General features: G+C 41.3%; 1 protein-coding gene across 2 annotated transcripts in view; it reads right to left on the minus strand.

Moving 5' to 3' along the window:
• Positions 1 to 529: 529 nt before the first annotated feature.
• The window catches only part of LOC106577336 (glutaredoxin 3), a 36006-nt gene continuing 14123 nt past the window's right edge, over positions 530 to 22412 (minus strand). For both annotated transcript variants that reach the window (XM_045687660.2, XM_082978769.1), the window contains 7 exons: positions 15953 to 16125; positions 11918 to 11979; positions 11653 to 11710; positions 9875 to 9927; positions 4153 to 4192; positions 3842 to 3934; positions 530 to 1362 (listed from right to left, as the gene is read on the minus strand). In XM_045687660.2, the coding sequence (XP_045543616.1) occupies positions 1312 to 1362; positions 3842 to 3934; positions 4153 to 4192; positions 9875 to 9927; positions 11653 to 11710; positions 11918 to 11979; positions 15953 to 16125 (530 nt within the window). In that variant the 3' untranslated portion in view covers positions 530 to 1311. The remainder of the gene's footprint in view (positions 1363 to 3841; positions 3935 to 4152; positions 4193 to 9874; positions 9928 to 11652; positions 11711 to 11917; positions 11980 to 15952; positions 16126 to 22412) is intronic.

A 22412-nucleotide genomic window follows, 5' to 3' on the forward strand; every position in this document is an offset into this window, starting at 1 on the left:
CAAGTTGTAGAAACATCAAGGATTATCAATGGAAACAGGATGCACCTGAGCTCAATTTCAAGTCTCATAGCAAAGGGTCTGAATACTTGTGCAAACATTTCTAAAACTGTTTTTACTTTGTCATTATGGGGTATTGTGTGTATATTGATTAGGGATTTTGATGATTGATGAGGCTGTAACGTAACAAAATGTAGAAAAAGTCAAGGGGTCTGAATACTTTCTGAATGCACTGTAATAAAACAATATACAATCATCTATAGCAGGGGCTCAAACGTTTTCACTCAGGCCCTGCCTTCCAGTATTGGGGAACATTCTGCGTGCACCACGTCCATTTCTATGGGGGGGGGGGGGGGGGGGGGGGTCCAATGATCTATGGAATGGCTGCCAGTCCACCCATTATGTCATCATTGACTTGAATGGGGAGGCCACTTCTATGTATTTGCTCTGACTGCTGTGTTCTAAGGTTCTAGTTCTTTGCTCTGACTGCTGTGTTCTAAGGTTCTAAAGACAAATAAGGAAAACAGTCAGGTAGCATCATGGATTACTTTATTATATTTGCAGCTGGTGGTGGTGGCAAAATGCACTTTGATCAATTGGGTTTATTTGGACACCTGTGCTATGTTCAGAAAAATCAATGGATGGATAATATACGACTTATTTCATCCCTCGTGCCTCAGACTGCATTCACTGTGACCTTGTTGGCTTTAAGTGAGAGGTTAAGGAAGTTCTAAGATGGTAGAGGGGAAGAGAAGGGTAGAGGGGAAGAGAAGGGTAGAGGGGAAGAGAAGAGGGTAGAGAGGGGAAGAGAAGAGGGTAGAGAGGGGAAGAGAAGGGTAGAGGGGAATGAAGAGGGTAGAGAGGGGAATGAAGAGGGTAGAGAGGGGAATGAAGAGGGTCGAGAGGGGAATGAAGAGGGTCGAGAGGGGAATGAAGAGGGTCGAGAGGGGAATGAAGAGGGTCGAGAGGGGAATGAAGAGGGTCGAGAGGGGAATGAAGAGGGTCGAGAGGGGAATGAAGAGGGTCGAGAGGGGAATGAAGAGGGTCGAGAGGGGAATGAAGAGGGTCGAGAGGGGAATGAAGAGGGTAGAGAGGGGAATGAAGAGGGTCGAGAGGGGAATGAAGAGGGTCGAGAGGGGAATGAAGGGGGTCGAGAGGGGAATGAAGGGGGTCGAGAGGGGAATGAAGGGGGTCGAGAGGGGAATGAAGGGGGTCGAGAGGGAAAGGAAGAGTGCAGTAGTCCATAGCTTATTCCCATCACAGTAACAGTGCTACTGGCATCTAGCATTCATCCTCAGGACAGAAGAAAGGCATCTAGCATTCACCCCTCAGGACAGAAGAAAGGTCTCCACTCTCTTTAAGCTCCTGTAAAAACACAGAAAACATGTCAATACAGGTCTGATCTTCATACCAGCTGATACATGAAAAAATAACAGCCTACTGGACCTGTAATGTAAGTCCTGTTCCAACAGGATCCAGAAACAAATATTATATTGATGCCCAATAACTATGAATAGATACACAGAGAACTGTCTAATGACACTAACTATGAATAGATACACAGAGAACTCCTGTCTCCTGAAACTAACTATGAATAGATACACAGAGAACTGTCTAATGACACTAACTATGAATAGATACACAGAGAACTGTCTAATGACACTAACTATGAATAGATACACAGAGAACTCCTGTCTAATGAAACTAACTATGAATAGATACACAGAGAACTGTCTAATGACACTAACTATGAATAGATACACAGAGAACTCCTGTCTAATGAAACTAACTATGAATAGATACACAGAGAACTGTCTAATGACACTAACTATGAATAGATACACAGAGAACTGTCTAATGACACTAACTATGAATAGATACACAGAGAACTGTCTAATGACACTAACTATGAATAGATACACAGAGAACTGTCTAATGACACTAACTATGAATAGATACACAGAGAACTGTCTAATGACACTAACTATGAATAGATACAGAGAACTCCTGTCTCATGAAACTAACTATGAATAGATACACAGAGAACTCCTGTCTCATGAAACTAACTATGAATAGATACACAGAGAACTGTCTAATGACAATAACTATGAATAGATACACAGAGAACTGTCTAATGACACTAACTATGAATAGATACACAGAGAACTCCTGTCTAATGAAACTAACTATGAATAGATACACAGAGAACTGTCTAATGACACTAACTATGAATAGATACACAGAGAACTCCTGTCTAATGAAACTAACTATGAATAGATACACAGAGAACTGTCTAATGACACTAACTATGAATAGATACACAGAGAACTGTCTAATGACACTAACTATGAATAGATACACAGAGAACTGTCTAATGACACTAACTATGAATAGATACACAGAGAACTGTCTAATGACACTAACTATGAATAGATACACAGAGAACTGTCTAATGACACTAACTATGAATAGATACACAGAGAACTGTCTAATGACACTAACTATGAATAGATACAGAGAACTCCTGTCTAATGAAACTAACTATGAATAGATACACAGAGAACTGTCTAATGACACTAACTATGAATAGATACACAGAGAACTCCTGTCTAATGAAACTAACTATGAATAGATACACAGAGAACTGTCTAATGACACTAACTATGAATAGATACACAGAGAACTCCTGTCTAATGACACTAACTATGAATAGATACACAGAGAACTGTCTAATGAAACTAACTATGAATAGATACACAGAGAACTCCTGTCTAATGAAACTAACTATGAATAGATACACAGAGAACTCCTGTCTAATGAAACTAACTATGAATAGATACACAGAGAACTCCTGTCTAATGAAACTAACTATGAATAGATACACAGAGAACTGTCTAATGACACTAACTATGAATAGATACACAGAGAACTGTCTAATGACACTAACTATGAATAGATACAGAGAACTCCTGTCTAATGAAACTAACTATGAATAGATACACAGAGAACTGTCTAATGAAACTAACTATGAATAGATACACAGAGAACTCCTGTCTAATGAAACTAACTATGAATAGATACACAGAGAACTGTCTAATGACACTAACTATGAATAGATACACAGAGAACTGTCTAATGACACTAACTATGAATAGATACACAGAGAACTCCTGTCTAATGAAACTCAGTGACATCACAATGCAGTCCTTAAAATAACAGTGATTGACAGGTGATCTATTAAAACTGACCTCCAGCTGATATCAATCACTAGCCACTGCTGGGCAATACGCCGCTTTAAACCCACGCGGACTACAGGCCTAGTTCATACAAATTAAGGCTCTTGGTGAAATAAGTAGGTATATCTAACAGAGGATTACTGTTAGACACACCCTGGGGACTTTACTATCTCAATGTTGTGTAACCTCCCTAGCATGGTTTAATGTAGTTCACTAAGAAACCTTGGTATTTACATTACACCAATCTTTTCCTCTGTGCTTTTTACTACCGACGATGACCCCCTCCATGCCGCCTGTCTGACTGTACATGGATGAGGACATTAAGCAGGCTAAGCTAACAGTACACAGTGCTTTAGTGACACCTGGTGGAGAGTCTGTGGTACTGCTGTTGGCTCTGTCTGTCTATGACACTGTGACATGCCTAGCTGATCCTATAAAGGGTCGGTTTCCCCAGACACAGATTCAGCCTAGTTTAGAACTAAAAAGCTATTTTAAATGGAGAATCTCCATTGTGAATGGTTTATAGACATATTAAGACTAGTCCAGGACTAAGTGGAGGTAATAAGTGCAATTATGGTCTGAGGTGTAAAACAAAAATCACTTCTCACTTTCACAATGTCCAGCCCGCCAATGAGTTCCCCCTTGACGTATAGCTGAGGGTACGTTGGCCAGTTTGAGTATGTCTTCAGCCCCTGTCTAACCTGGAAATTGGAAGATAAATGAAGAAAACATTTGTTAACATGTAGAAAAACATTTTTTTTGGGGGGGGGACAAAGCTTCAAGGGACTTTGGTCACAAGGATCAAACATCTAAAATTACAATATACACCCTGCTTTTCTGAATATCACTGCTGATAAAAAAAAAAAAAAGACTTCACTTAAAATAATCTAAAGCAAATGTCATAGACAGCCTATTTTACCTCCTCATCTTCCAGGATATCAAAGGTGCTATATTCCACTCTGCAAACAGAAAACACAGGCAGGATGTTATCCAGCGCATCATATTATAAACACAGTTAACCAACACATCATATTATAAACACAGGCAGGATATTAACCAACACATCATATTATAAACACAGTTAACCAACACATCATATTATAAACACAGTTAACCAACACATCATATTATAAACACAGGCAGGATATTAACCAACACATCATATTATAAAACACAGGCAGGATATTAACCAGCGCATCATATTATAAACACAGTTAACCAACACATCATATTATAAACACAGGCAGGATATTAACCAACACATATTATAAACACAGTTAACCAACACATCATATTATAAACACAGGCAGGATATTAACCAACACATCATATTATAAACACAGTTAACCAACACATCATATTATAAACACAGGCAGGATATTAACCATCACATCATATTATAAGCACAGTTAACCAACACATCATATTATAAACACAGACAGGATATTAACCAACACATCATATTATATACACAGGCAGGATATTAACCAACACATCATACTATAAACACAGTTAACCAACACATCATATTATAAACACAGGCAGGATATTAACCAACACATCATATTATAAACACAGGCAGGATGTTAACCAACACATCATATTATAAATACAGGCAGGATGTTAACCAACACATCATATTATAAACACAGTTAACCAACACATCATATTATAAACACAGTTAACCAACACATCATATTATAAACACAGGCAGGATATTAACCAACACATCATATTATAAACACAGTTAACCAACACATCATATTATAAACACAGACAGGATATTAACCAACACATCATATTATCAACACAGTTAACCAACACATCATATTATAAACACAGTGAACTAACACATCATATTATAAACACAGTTAACCAACACATCATATTATAAACACAGTTAACCAACACATCATATTATAAACACAGGCAGGATGTTAACCAACACATCATATTATAAACACAGTTAACCAACACATCATATTATAAACACAGACAGGATGTTAACCAACACATCATATTATAAACACAGGCAGGATATTAACCAACACATCATATTATAAACACAGTTAACCAACACATCATATTATAAACACAGTGAACCAAGACATCATATTATAAATACAGACAGGATGTTAACCAACACATCATATTATAAACACAGTTAACCAACACATCATATTATAAACACAGGCAGGATGTTAACCAACACATCATATTATAAACACAGTTAACCAACACATCATATTATAAACACAGTGAACCAACACATCATATTATAAACACAGTTAACCAACACATCATATTTTAAACACAGGCATGATGTTAACCAACACATCATATTATAAACACAGGCAGGATATTAACCAACACATCATATTATAAACACAGGCAGGATGTTAATACACATCATATTATAAACACAGGCAGGATATTAACCAACACATCATATTATAAACACAGTTAACCAACACATCATATTATAAACACAGGCAGGATATTAAGCAACACATCATATTATAAACACAGTTAACCAACACATCATATTATAAACACAGGCAGGATATTAACCAACACATCATATTATAAAACACAGGCAGGATATTAACCAGCGCATCATATTATAAACACAGTTAACCAACACATCATATTATAAACACAGGCAGGATATTAACCAACACATCATATTATAAACACAGTTAACCAACACATCATATTATAAACACAGGCAGGATATTAACCAACACATCATATTATAAACACAGTTAACCAACACATCATATTATAAACACAGGCAGGATATTAACCAACACATCATATTATAAACACAGTTAACCAACACATCATATTATAAACACAGACAGGATATTAACCAACACATCATATTATCAACACAGTTAACCAACACATCATATTATAAACACAGTGAACTAACACATCATATTATAAACACAGTTAACCAACACATCATATTATAAACACAGTTAACCAACACATCATATTATAAACACAGGCAGGATGTTAACCAACACATCATATTATAAACACAGTTAACCAACACATCATATTATAAACACAGGCAGGATATTAACCAACACATCATATTATAAACACAGTTAACCAACACATCATATTATAAACACAGTGAACCAACACATCATATTATAAACACAGTTAACCAACACATCATATTATAAACACAGACAGGATATTAACCAACACATCATATTATAAACACAGTTAACCAACACATCATATTATAAACACAGACAGGATGTTAACCAACACATCATATTATAAACACAGGCAGGATATTAACCAACACATCATATTATAAACACAGTTAACCAACACATCATATTATAAACACAGTGAACCAAGACATCATATTATAAATACAGACAGGATGTTAACCAACACATCATATTATAAACACAGTTAACCAACACATCATATTATAAACACAGGCAGGATGTTAACCAACACATCATATTATAAACACAGTTAACCAACACATCATATTATAAACACAGTTAACCAACACATCATATTATAAACACAGTGAACCAACACATCATATTATAAACACAGTTAACCAACACATCATATTTTAAACACAGGCATGATGTTAACCAACACATCATATTATAAACACAGGCAGGATATTAACCAACACATCATATTATAAACACAGGCAGGATGTTAATACACATCATATTATAAACACAGGCAGGATATTAACCAACACATCATATTATAAACACAGTTAACCAACACATCATATTATAAACACAGGCAGGATATTAAGCAACACATCATATTATAAACACAGTTAACCAACACATCATATTATAAACACAGGCAGGATATTAACCAACACATCATATTATAAGCACAGTTAACCAACACATCATATTATAAACACAGACAGGATATTAACCAACACATCATATTATATACACAGGCAGGATATTAACCAACACATCATACTATAAACACAGTTAACCAACACATCATATTATAAACACAGGCAGGATATTAACCAACACATCATATTATAAACACAGTTAACCAACACATCATATTATAAACACAGGCAGGATGTTAACTGTGTTTATAATATGATGTGTTGGTTAACATCCTGCCTGTGTTTATAATATGATGTGTTGGTTAACTGTGTTTATAATATGATGTGTTGGTTAACTAACACATCATATTATAAACACAGGCAGGATATTAACCAACACATCATATTATAAACACAGGCAGGATGTTAACCAACACATCATATTATAAACACAGTTAACATCCTGCCTGTGTTTATAATATGATGTGTTGGTTAACTGTGTTTATAATATGATGTGTATACATACATACATACATACATACATACATACATACACATACATATATAGGACCCTCAATCAGAGGCAACTAAAAACACCTGCCTCCAATTGAGAGTCCAACAACCAATACCTAGACATAGAAATACTAAACTAGAGAGAACATAGAACATAACCCAAAACCCGGAAATAATAAATCAAACACCCTTCTAAACAAACCACCACCCCGAACCACATAAAACAAATACCCCCTGCCACGTCCTGACCAAACTACAATACAAATAACCCCTATACTGGTCAGGACGTGACAGGCAGGATGTTAACCAACACATCATATTATAAACACAGTTAACCAACACATCATATTATAAACACAGACAGGATATTAACCAACACATCATATTATAAACACAGGCAGGATATTAACCAACACATCATATTATAAACACAGTTAACCAACACATCATATTATAAACACAGGCAGGATATTAACCAACACATCATATTATAAACACAGTTAACCAACACATCATATTATAAACACAGGCAGGATGTTAACCAACGCATCATATTATAAACACAGTTAACCAACACATCATATTATAAACACAGTTAACCAACACATCATATTATAAACACAGACAGGATGTTAACCAACACATCATATTATAAACACAGGCAGGATATTAACCAAGACATCATATTATAAAACACAGGCAGGATATTAACCAACACATCATATTATAAACACAGGCAGGATATTAACCAACACATCATATTATAAACACAGACAGGATGTTAACCAACACATCATATTATAAACACAGGCAGGATATTAACCAAGACATCATATTATAAACACAGACAGGATATTAACCAACACATCATATTATATACACAGGCAGGATATTAACCAACACATCATACTATAAACACAGTTAACCAACACATCATATTATAAACACAGGCAGGATATTAACCAACACATCATATTATAAACAACCTTTTCTCGGTCTCCATTCATTCCCTTAAGACATCTACTCCCCTGGATGCAGTAAACACTAAGGAATATCCCACTGGAGATAACATGTGATTGGAATTTATCTGAATCTATATGAATAATTAACACAAAATATAACATGAAGTCATCTTATCTAAATCAATCAACAACATGATATAGTGGTGTTACCTCACCCTGCGCTATTCATTATTATGATATAGTGGTGTTATTTTACCCGGCGCTGTTCATTATGACGATATAGTGGTGTTATTTTACCTAGCGCTGTTCATTATCACGATATAGTGGTGTTCTCACCCTGCGCTATTCATTATCATGATATAGTGGTGTTATTTTACCCGGCACTGTTCATTATCATGATATAGTGGTGTTATTTTACCCGGCGCTGTTCATTATCATGATATAGTGGTGTTATTTTACCCGGCGCTGTTCATTATCATGATGTAGTGGTGTTACCTCACCCTGTGCTGTTCATTATCATGATGTAGTGGTGTTCTCACCCTGCGCTGTTCATTATCACGATATAGTGGTGTTACCTCACCCTGCGCTGTTCATTATCACGATATAGTGGTGTTACCTCGCCCTGCGCTGTTCATTATCACGATATAGTGGTGTTCTCACCCTGCGCAGTTCATTATCATGCTATAGTGGTGTCACCGCACCCTGAGCTGTTCATTATCACGATATAGTGGTGTTCTCACCCTGCACTATTCATTATCATGATATAGTGGTGTTATTTTACCCGGCACTGTTCATTATCATGATATAGTGGTGTTATTTTACCCGGCGCTGTTCATTATCATGATATAGTGGTGTTATTTTACCCGGCGCTGTTCATTATCATGATGTAGTGGTGTTACCTCACCCTGTGCTGTTCATTATCATGATGTAGTGGTGTTCTCACCCTGCGCTGTTCATTATCACGATATAGTGGTGTTACCTCACCCTGCGCTGTTCATTATCACGATATAGTGGTGTTACCTCACCCTGCGCTGTTCATTATCACGATATAGTGGTGTTCTCACCCTGCGCAGTTCATTATCATGCTATAGTGGTGTCACCGCACCCTGAGCTGTTCATTATCATGATATAGTGGTGTTACCTCACCCTGCACTGTTCATTATCATGATATAGTGGTGTTATTTTACCCTGAGCTGTTCATTATCATGATACAGTGGTGTTATTTTACCCTGAGCTGTTCATTATCATGATACAGTGGTGTTATCTTACCCTGCACTGTTCATTATCTCCAGTATCATGATATAGTGGTGTTATCTTACCCTGCACTGTTCATTATCTCCAGTATCTGACGACTGAATCCACATTTGGCTTGCTACAGACACAGGAAGAAAAACAGGCTTTAGATATAAAACAGATAACTTAAGATCCTGACATGGGTCTGATTAACAAAGAACATACACTTTATAATAAACATATGAACTCATTTCAGATCCTTCAACAGGTGAGTCCACACAAACCATTTTATTGCAGAACAAAATCACAGTAAGCAATGTTTCTGGTCTTCAATTTTTTTTTTTTAAGACAAAGATGATTTCAAACAGCTAATATAAAAATCCCCGAGCTGACAAGGTAAAAAATCTGTCGTTCTGCCCCTGAACAAGGCATTTAACCCACTGTTCCTAGGCCGTCATTGTAAATAAGAACTTGTTCTTAACTGACTTGCCCTAGTTAAATAAAGAATACAAATTAAAATAAATATAAAGTACTACTCTGAAGCAGGATGAGTTGGGACTTCTTCACTCCAGAATGAATAGCACCAAACTAAAGCTTTCATTGAGCAAGTTTCAACTCCTATTGGTTTCACAGGACCCACTTCTAAACTGTCTTTGAAGAAATAGAGGGAAAACTAATAAAGATCCATATCTAAAATAAAAAACCCAGTGAGTGAAAAGGGAGAGATGGGATTCACAGGGGACTAGGTTTAAACTACTCTGAAGATATCTGTTCATCTGTGAGCAGCAGCAATCAATAGGTGTATGAAGAAGTAGGAGGGTAGAAGAACCATGTGTGTGTGTGTGTGTGTCTGGGTGGGTGGGGGGGGCACTCGCACTGCTCTGTGAGAAGAACATTATTGATTTTAGATTAGCCTCAATTCTGTTGAAATGTATGCAATACCAATTGTCCTTATCTACTAGATTGGCAAAGTATATAGGCCAACTGTTACCTCTTGAAGTTATATTAGAATTGTATTATATAGGCCAAACACAAGCCTCAGTTTATGTCCATGTATGTTATGCATAGTATTTATTTACGATTAGCTGCAATTATATTCAAGTCCTATTCTCCTTTTCTATTCCATTTTTTTTTTTTTTTAATCTTTATTTAACTAGGCAAGTCAGTTACGAACAAATTCTTATTTACAATGATGGCCCTTGTTCAGGGGCAGAATGACAGATTTTTATCTTGTTTGCTCAGGGATTCGATCTTGCAACCTTTCGGTTACAAGTCCAACGCTCTAACCACTAGGCTACCTGCCGCCCCCATTCTATTCCATTAATTAAGTACACAGACCAAACAAAAACATAGGTTTATTGCCCTGTTATGATAGTGACACCTACGTACCTCTTTATTGTCCTGTTATGATATAGTGACACCTAACGCACCTCTTTATTGCCCTGTTATGATATAGTGACAGCTACGTACCTCTTTATTGCCCTGTTATGATAGTGACACCTACGTACCTCTTTATTGCCCTGTTATGATATAGTGACACCTACGTACCTCTTTATTGCCCTGTTATGATATAGTGACACCTACGTACCTCTTTATTGCCCTGTTATGATATAGTGACACCTACGTACCTCTTTATTGCCCTGTTATGACAGTGACACCTACGTACCTCTTTATTGCCCTGTTATGATATAGTGACACCTACGTACCTCTTTATTGACCTGTTATGATATAGTGACACCTACGTACCTCTTTATTGCCCTGTTATGATAGTGACACCTACGTACCTCTTTATTGCCCTGTTATGATATAGTGACACCTACGTACCTCTTTATTGCCCTGTTATGATCGAGTGACACCTACGTACCTCTTTATTGCCCTTCATGAATAGCATGACCGGACACCTGTTGATGGTCGACTTCAACCTGGAGGTTATACGGACAGTCCATAAGTCACACAATACAACGTGCCATCTTCCACGGTGTGTGTGTGTGTGTGTGTGTGTGTGTGTGTGTGTGTGTGTGTGTGTGTGTGTGTGTGTGTGTGTGTGTGTGTGTGTGTGTGTGTGTGTGTGTGTGTGTGTGTGTGTGTGTGTGTGTGTGTGTGTGTATATATATAAAGGTGAGTTTTACCTGTGCTCCAGTGTGACAGCCTTGGGACAGGTATTCTCCAGCTCACCAGATTCAGCTAGTTCCTACAACAGGTATCAACACTGAGATGGGTCACTGGATCACTGCAGAGGCCCTTTGTTCTACTGTACCTACACACTAACACACACCTACAGTCTGAATCACACTAACACACACACCTACAGTCTGAATCACACTAACACACACACCTACAGTCGGAATCACACTAACACACACACCTACAGTCGGAATCACACTAACACACACCTACAGTCTGATTCACACTAACACACACCTACAGTCTGAATCACACTAACACACACACCTACAGTCGGAATCACACTAACACACACCTACAGTCTGATTCACACTAACACACACCTACAGTCTGAATCACACTAACACACACACCTACAGTCGGAATCACACTAACACACACCTACAGTCTCAATCACACTAACACACACCTACAGTCGGAATCACACTAACACACACACCTACAGTCTGAATCACACTAACACACACCTACAGTCTGAATCACACTAACACACACCTACAGTCTGAATCACACTAACACACACACCTACAGTCGGAATCACACTAACACACATACCAACAGTCTGAATCACACTAACACACATACCAACAGTCTCAATCACACTAACACACACACCTACAGTCTGAATCACACTAACACACACACCTACAGTCTGAATCACACTAACACACATACCAACAGTCTCAATCACACTAACACACACACCTACAGTCTGAATCACACTAACACACATACCTACAGTCTGAATCACACTAACACACACTTACAGTCTGAATCACACTAACACACATACCTACAGTCGGAATCACACTAACACACATACCTACAGTCTGAATCACACTAACACACATACCTACAGTCTCAATCACACTAACACACATACCTACAGTCGGAATCACACTAACACACATACCTACAGTCTGAATCACACTAACACACATACCTACAGTCTGAATCACACTAACACACATACCTACAGTCTCAATCACACTAACACACACACCTACAGTCTGAATCACACTAACACACATACCTACAGTCTGAATCACACTAACACACATACCTACAGTCGGAATCACACTAACACACATACCTACAGTCGGAATCACACTAACACACATACCTACAGTCTGAATCACACTAACACACATACCTACAGTCTCAATCACACTAACACACATACCTACAGTCTCAATCACACTAACACACATACCTACAGTCTGAATCACACTAACACACATACCTACAGTCTGAATCACACTAACACACATACCTACAGTCTGAATCACACTAACACACATACCTACAGTCTCAATCACACTAACACACATACCTACAGTCTCAATCACACTAACACACATACACTTCCGTTTAAAAGTTTGTGGTCACTTAAAAATGTCCTTGTTTTTGAAAGAAAAGCTAATTTGTTGTCCATTAAAATAATATCAAATTGATCAGAAATACAGTGTAGACATTGTTGATGTTGTAAATGACTATTGTTGCTGGAAACGGCTGATTTTTAATGGAATATCTACATAGGCGTACAGTGGCCCATTATCAGCAACCATCACTCCTGTGTTCCAGTGGCACGTTGTGTTAGTTAATCCAAGTTTATAATTTTAAAAGGATAATTGATCATTAAAAAAAACTTTTGCAATTATGTTAGCACAGCTGAAAACTGTTGTTCTGATTAAAGAAGCAATAATACTGGCCTTCTTTAGACTAGTTGAGTATCTGGAGCACCAGCATTTGTGGGTTCGATTACAGGCTCATAATGACCAGAAAAACAAATACATTTCTTCTGAAACTCGTCAGTCTATTCTTGTTCTGAGAAATGAAGGCTATTCAATGCGAGAAATTGCCAAGAAACTGAAGATCTCGTACAACGCTGTGTACTACTCCCTTCACAGAACAGCACAAACTGTCTCTAACCAGAATAGAAAGAGGAGTGGGAGGCCCCGGTGCACAACTGAGCAAGAGGACAAATACATTAGAGTGTCTAGTTTGACGCCTCACAAGTCCTCAACTGGCAGCTTCATTAAATAGTACCCGCAAAACACCAGTCTCAACGTCAACAGTGAAGAGGCGACTCCGGGATGCTGGCCTCCTAGGCAGAACGACAGTCTCAACGTCAACAGTGAAGAGGCGACTCCGGGATGCTGGCCTCCTAGGCAGAACGACAGTCTCAACGTCAACAGTGAAGAGGCGACTCCGGGATGCTGGCCTCCTAGGCAGAACGCCAGTCTCAACGTCAACAGTGAAGAGGCGACTCCGGGATGCTGGCCTCCTAGGCAGAACGACAGTCTCAACGTCAACAGTGAAGAGGCGACTCCGGGATGCTGGCCTCCTAGGCAGAACGCCAGTCTCAACGTCAACAGTGAAGAGGCGACTCCGGGATGCTGGCCTCCTAGGCAGAACGCCAGTCTCAACGTCAACAGTGAAGAGGCGACTCCGGGATGCTGGCCTCCTAGGCAGAACGCCAGTCTCAACGTCAACAGTGAAGAGGCGACTCCGGGATGCTGGCCTCCTAGGCAGAACGCCAGTCTCAACGTCAACAGTGAAGAGGCGACTCCGGGATGCTGGCCTCCTAGGCAGAACGACAGTCTCAACGTCAACAGTGAAGAGGCGACTCCGGGATGCTGGCCTCCTAGGCAGAACGACAGTCTCAACGTCAACAGTGAAGAGGCGACTCCGGGATGCTGGCCTCCTAGGCAGAACGACAGTCTCAACGTCAACAGTGAAGAGGCGACTCCGGGATGCTGGCCTAATGTCTATAGACTCGTTACAACTTCAACTCGCTACAAGTGGTTTTGTCCGTCTGTAACCACAAGAAAGTGGTCGTCAATTCTACGAAAGAGTTTAGTAATTTTTCCTGTGGAGCAAGTTAAATCCACCTGAGACCATCACAGTGAGATGAAAGTGCTACAGCTATGAGGTTCACAGACACAGGAAATCCTTCCTTTATCTGGATAGGCCAGAAAATGTCACGTGTCGCTCCCCATGCAAATGGCCGATTTCCTGTGTCTGTGAACCTCACAGCTGCGCTTGTAATAGTGCATATGAAAATCGGGACAACCAACGCTTTTAGGGAGTGTAAAGCAATTAATGTTGCGCCGTCCACAGAGCCCACTGTACACAGAAATATCGGTCGGAACCAGTCCAGAACTGCTCAGTCCCCCCAATTTTTTTTTTTTTTTTTTTTTTACAAATCGAATGATTCGCTACGCCATTGTAGTAGTTGGGATTCGGTTTGATTGCGGTGAATCAAATCCTGGGAATTAAAATAATATTTTGTGAGTAGCGAACAGTAATAGGAAAACATTTTAGTAGCTTCCCTTTTTGGATTATGTTGCTGTAAAACTTGTTTGGTAGATACTTCAGGTTGATCTGGGCACGTATTTAAATGGGACACTACAATTTAATAGCTGCTAGTCAGCCTGCAGTGAACACATCTAAAAGGTAAGAAAAAATATGACTCGAGTACATTTCCTGAAGACAATGTGATTTGATTTGTGCTTGCGTCAGCTGTCTAAATATATTTGCATGCTAGATTGTGTTAAATGTAGAATTCAAGCTGAATAGAAGCTGAAGCAGATCAACACAGTAAAGACAGTGCCTGATTACTTTAATAGAATGCTATACATAGAACATCCCATTATGAAGAGTGACAGACCGATGCCCTCTAACTTGGCTGGGACATGCTTTCAATAGTGCTATCCAACTGCTGAAACCAATGTAGTTCATTAGGAGGGTATCCTGACCAGGACTCAAACCGTGGTCTCTGTCATTCCAAAACCATTACACCAAAAGGCTCAAATCTCTAGGTGAGGTCTCTAGGTGTTATACCAAGGTTATTTGGTATTTTTACAAGGGTTCCATTTTTCATGTTGTTGTTGTCCATGTTTGTTTTGTTTTCGCTCGCCTCAGTTCTCTGGAAAAGAGAAATGTGTAGGGCTAAATGTGTGTTTAACATTACTCACCTTGACAATGTCCAGTCCCCCTACGAGTTCTCCGTTAACGTAAACCTGAGGGTAGGTGGGCCAGTTGGAGAAGGTCTTCAGCCCCCCTCTCACTTCCTCGTCTGACAGGATGTCAAAACTGCTGAACTGGATAGCGTGGTCCTTGAAAAGCGCCACTATCTGACGGCTGAAACCTGGGTGATGGGGAGAACACAGTGTTTTTGTAACCTGGTATAAGACAGGTACACGGCTGTTATACTGGATAGCATGGTACTTCAGTAGAACTACAATCTGACGGCTGAAACCCTGAGGAGAAATCGACTGGTTAGTTAGTTAAATGTTATTGTATGTTAACAGGAACAACAGTCAGGATATTAAATCAGGTTGTTAGTTAAATGTTATTGTATGTTCATAGGAACAACAGAGTCAGGATATTAAATCAGGTTGTTAGTTAAATGTTATTGTATGTTAACAGGAACAACAGTCAGGATATTAAATCAGGTTGTTAAATGTTATTGTATGTTCATAGGAACAACAGAGTCAGGATATTAAATCAGGTTGTTAGTTAAATGTTATTGTATGTTCATAGGAACAACAGAGTCAGGATATTAAATCAGGTTGTTAGTTAAATGTTATTGTATGTTCATAGGAACAACAGAGTCAGGATATTAAATCAGGTTGTTAGTTAAATGTTATTGTATGTTCATAGGAACAACAGTCAGGATATTAAATCAGGTTGTTAGTTAAATGTTATTGTATGTTCATAGGAACAACAGAGTCAGGATATTAAATCAGGTTGTTAGTTAAATGTTATTGTATGTCTGGCCAGTCAGGAACCCCAGACAGGCCCAGTCAGGATATTAAATCAGGTTGTTAGTTAAATGTTTTTGTATGTTAACAGGAACAACAAAGTCAGGATATTAAATCAGGACATAATTGCAGATGAGTTTGGTCAGCAGCATGTTTGTTACCCTCATATTATAGGGGACAGTTGGAAACAAATGAGCAAGACATGAAGTTAAAAGGTAAAATAAAGATGGTCCCAAACCCTAGCCTGGTATCATCACATTCATTAAGTAATACGTGTAACACTGATAAGTGTGTGTGTGAATATATATATATATATATGTATATATATACACACACACTGCTCAAAAAAATAAAGGGAACACTTAAACAACACAATGTAACTCCAAGTCAATCACACTTCTGTGAAATCAAACTGTCCACTTAGGAAGCAACACTGATTGACAATAAATTTCACATGCTGTTGTGCAAATGGAATAGACAACAGGTGGAAATTATAGGCAGTTAGCAAGACACCCCCAATAAAGGATTGGTTCTGCAGGTGGTGACCACAGACCACTTCTCAGTTCCTATGCTTCCTGGCTGATGTTTTGGTCACTTTTGAAAGTTGGCGGTGCTTTCACTCTAGTGGTAGCATGAGACGGAGTCTACAACCCACACAAGTGGCTCAGGTAGTGCAGCTCATCCAGGATGGCACATCAATGCGAGCTGTGGTAAGAAGGTTTGCTGTGTCTGTCAGCGTAGTGTCCAGAGCATGGAAGCGCTACCAGGAGACAGACCAGTACATCAGGAGACGTGGAGGAGGCCGTAGGAGGGCAACAACCCAGCAGCAGGACCGCTACCTCCGCCTTTGTGCAAGGAAGAGCAGGAGGAGCACTGCCAGAGCCCTGCAAAATGACCTCCAGCAGGCCACAAATGTGCATGTGTCTGCTCAAACGGTCAGAAACAGACTCCATGAGGGTGGTATGAGGGCCCGACGTCCACAGGTGGGGGTTGTGCTTACAGCCCAACACCGTGCAGGACGTTTGGCATTTGCCAGAGAACACCAAGATTGGCAAATTGGCCACTGGCGCCCTGTGCTCTTCACAGATGAAAGCAGGTTCACACTGAGCACATGTGACAGACGTGACAGTCTGGAGATGCCGTGGAGAACGTTCTGCTGCCTGCAACATCCTCCAGCATGACCGGTTTGGCAGTGGGTCAGTCATGGTGTGGGGTGGCATTTCTTTGGGGGGCCGCACAGCCCTCCATGTGCTCGCCAGAGGTAGCCTGACTGCCATTAGGTACCGAGATGAGATCCTCAGACCCCTTGTGAGACCATATGCTGGTGCGGTTGGCCCTGGGTTCCTCCTAATGCAAGACAATGCTAGACCTCATGTGGCTGGAGTGTGTCAGCAGTTCCTGCAAGAGGAAGGCATTGATGCTATGGACTGGCCCGCCCGTTCCCCAGACCTGAATCCAATTGAGCACATCTGGGACATCATGTCTCGCTCCATCCACCAACGCCACGTTGCACCACAGACTGTCCAGGAGTTGGCGGATGCTTTAGTCCAGGTCTGGGAGGAGATCCCTCTGGAGACCATACGCCACACCATCAGGAGCATGCCCAGGCGTTGTAGGGAGGTCATACAGGCACGTGGAGGCCACACACACTACTGAGCATCATTTTGACTTGTTTTAAGGACATTACATCAAAGTTGGATCAGCCTGTAGTGTGGGTTTCCACTTTAATTTTGAGTGTGACTCCAAATCCAGACCTCCATGGGTTGATAAATTGGATGTCCATTGATTATTTGTGTGATTTTGTTGTCAGCACATTCAACTATGTAAAGAAAAAAGTATTTAATAAGATTATTTCTTTCATTCAGATCTAGGATGTGTTGTTTAAGTGTTCCCTTTATTTTTTTGAGCAGTATATATATGTGTATATATATAATGTGTATATACACATACACACACACACAGCATTGGGAAAGTATTCAGACCCCTTGTCTTTTTCCACGTTGTTATGTTACAGCCTTATTCTAAAATGGATGTGTTATACACAATACCCCATAATTACAAAGCGAAAACAAGTATTTTGATTTTGAAAATGTATAAAAAAAAAGGTCAACTGACATTATTTACAGAAGTATTCAGACCCTTTGCTATGAGACTCAAAATTGAGCTCAGGTGCATCCTGTTTCCATTGATCATCCTTGATAGGTTTCTACAACTTGATTGGAGTCCACCTGTGGTAAAATCAATTGATTGGACATGATGGTGAAAGGCACACACCTGTCTATATAAGGTCCCACAGTTGACAGTACATGTCAGAGCAAAAACGAAGACATGAGGTCGAAGGAATTGTCAGTAGAGCTCCAAGACACGATCGTGTCGAGGCACAGATCTGGGGAAGGGTACCAAACATTTCTGCAGCATTGAAGATGCCCAAGAACACAGTGGCCTCCATCATTCTTAAATGGAAGAAGTTTGGAACAACCAAGACTCTTCCTAGAGCTGGGTGCCCGGGCCAAACTGATCAACCGGGGGAGAAGGGTCTTGGTCAGGGAGGTGACCAAGAACCCGATGGTTACTCTGATAGAGCTTCAGAGTTCTTCTTTGGAGATGGGAGAACCTTCCAGAAGGACAACGATCTCTGCAGCACTCCACCAATCAGGCCTTTATGGGAGAGTGGCCAGACGGAAGCCACTCCTCAGTAAAAGGCACATGACAGCCTGCTTGGAGTTTGAAAAAAGGCACCTAAAGGACTCTCAGACCATGAGAAACAAGATTCTCTTGTCTGATGAAACCAAGATTTAACTATTTGGCCTGAAAGCCAAGCATCACGTCTGGAGGAAACCTGGCACCATCCCTACGGTGAAGCATGGTGGTGGCAGCATCATGCTGTGGGGATGTTTTTCAGCGGCAGGGAATGGGAGGCTAGTCAGGATCAAGGGAAAGATGAACATAGCAAAGTACAGGGAGATCCTTCATAAAAAACCTTTTCCAGAGCGCTCAGGACCTCAGACTGGGGCGAAGGTTCACTTTCCAACAGGACAATGACCCTAGGCACACAGCCAGAAATAGCTTCGGGACAAGTCTCTAAATGTTCTTGAGTGACCCAGCCAGAGCCCAGACTTGAACCCGATCGAACATCTCTGGAGAGACCAGAATGTAGCAGTGCAGCAACGCTCCCCATCCAACCTGAGAGAGCTTGAGGGGATCTGCAGAGAAGAATGGGAGAAACTCCCCAAATACAGGTGTGCCAAGCTTGTAGCGTCATACCAAATAAGACTTGAGGCTGTAATTGCTGCCAAAAGTGCTTCAACAAAGTACTGAGCAAAGGGTCTGAATACTTATGTAAATGTGATAGTTTTTTTATGTTTAATAAATTAGCAAAATTTTCTAAAAACCTGTTTTTGCTTTGTCATTATGGGGTATTGTGTGTAGATGGATGAGGAAATGAGAAGACATTTTTTTGGTCAATTTTAGAATAAGGCTGTACAAAATGTGATAAAAGTCAAGGGGTCTGAATACTTTCCAAATGCAGTGTATCTATTGTAACAGCTCTTTTTCTATCTTACTACTGACATGAGTCCACATTGGCATGGACAGGATCACTGTTTAAATATGAGGCAGGTTATGCGTTATGTCCTTGATACATGGGTGTGAGTCAGTGTTTGAGAAGAGACTGTGATAGAGGGGAATAGAGAGATGGAAACGAGAGAGGGGGAGGGAGAGAGCGAGCGAGAGAGAGAGAGAGAGAAAGAAAGAGGGGAGAGCGAGTGAAAGACAGCACGAGAGGAGAAAGAGGGAGAGGAAAAAGAGGGAGAGAAGAGAAAGAGGGAGAGGGAGAGAGATCAAGAAAGAAAGAGAGGAGAGCGAGTGAAAGACAGCAAGAGAGAGGAAAAAGAGAGGGAGAGAGGAGAAAGAGAGGGAGAGAGGGAGAGGAGAGCGAGCAAGAAAGCGAGAGGCAGAGAAAAAGGAAACAGAAAGAGGGAAAGAGGAGTGGGAGGAGGGGAGCGGTGATATGTTGCCTGCATGTAGAGCCTGCAGTGAAACTCTCATTCTGATACTTCATTCATTCATGGGGGAATTCATTATAAAACAGCTAGAGGCCCCTAACTAATGGTTATTCAGCTACATGCCACTATATTAACTTGTTTCTACTACACCAGGCCCAGCTGCTTTCTCTGGCTAGAGGCTCTCTATCCTAGACCCAGACACGCACGATTGATTGGCGAGGGGTTGTTCCCACTCTCTCCTTTTCCTAAAGGGTCAGGGGGATCGCGCACCGCAGACAGACGATACAGCTCCAGGAAAAAGGAACATAAAAAGCTGATTTCTTATTTCAAGGAAAGTTAGGTTATTATGCACACACACACAAACACACAGAAAGAGCGTGTAATGTGTTAGGAACATGTGTTTTACATGGTGTATGAGTGTGTAACCTTTAAATTCAGGTCTAGAGGGCTTCTTTAAACAACTAGTGAGGTCGTAGTCACAGCCTCACGCGGTTTGGTGGAGATTTGATTCAACTAGAGTTCACAAACACTCCAACTTGGCTTCTTTAAAGATGAAAAATATTTAGAGATACATTTCAGGATGAGGTGAAAAGTAACACTTACAGGTTTAGATTTGAAAAACTAAAATGTAACGTTTGACAAACTGCCTTGAACCTAATACTGATGCTACCAATCAGCGGCGTGGTTGGGAGTGGAACCTCAACCCTGTACAGTGTAATGTCCTCCTCCACCACCAGGCCTGCCTCTCCTCCTCCACCACCAGGCCTGCCTCTCCTCCTCCTCCACCATCAGGCCTCCTCCTCCACCACCAGGCCTGCCTCTCCTCCTCCACCACCAGGCCTGCCTCTCCTCCTCCTCCTCCTCCACCACCAGGCCTGCCTCTCCTCCACCTCCTCCACCATCATGGCTGCCTCTCCTCCTCCACCATCATGGCTGCCTCTCCTCCTCCTCCACCACCACCCGGCCTGCCTCTCCTCCTCCTCCATCACCACCCGGCCTGCCTCTCCTCCTCCACCACCACCACCCGGCCTGCCTCTCCTCCTCCACCACCACCCGGCCTGCCTCTCCTCCTCCTCCACCACCACCCGGCCTGCCTCTCCTCCTCCTCCACCACCACCCGGCCTGCCTCTCCTCCTCCTCCTCCTCCACCACCCGGCCTGCCTCTCCTCCTCCACCACCAGGCCTGCCTCTCCTCCTCCTCCTCCTCCACCCGGCCTGCCTCTCCTCCTCCTCCACCCGGCCTGCCTCTCCTCCTCCACCACCACCACCCGGCCTGCCTCTCCTCCTCCTCCTCCACCACCACCCGGCCTGCCTCTCCTCCTCCTCCACCACCACCACCCGGCCTGCCTCTCCTCCTCCTCCACCACCACCACCCGGCCTGCCTCTCCTCCTCCACCACCACCCGGCTTGCCTCTCCTCCTCCTCCTCCACCACCACCCGGCCTGCCTCTCCTCCTCCTCCTCCACCACCCGGCCTGCCTCTCCTCCTCCTCCTCCACCACCCGGCCTGCCTCTCCTCCTCCTCCACCCGGCCTGCCTCTCCTCCTCCTCCTCCACCCGGCCTGCCTCTCCTCCTCCTCCTCCTCCACCACCACCACCACCCGGCCTGCCTCTCCTCCTCCACCACCACCCGGCCTGCCTCTCCTCCTCCTCCACCACCCGGCCTGC

The sequence above is a fragment of the Salmo salar genome, chromosome 01, assembly GCF_965601325.2.
Source record: "Salmo salar chromosome 01, fSalSal1, whole genome shotgun sequence".
Lineage (NCBI taxonomy): Eukaryota > Metazoa > Chordata > Actinopteri > Salmoniformes > Salmonidae > Salmo > Salmo salar.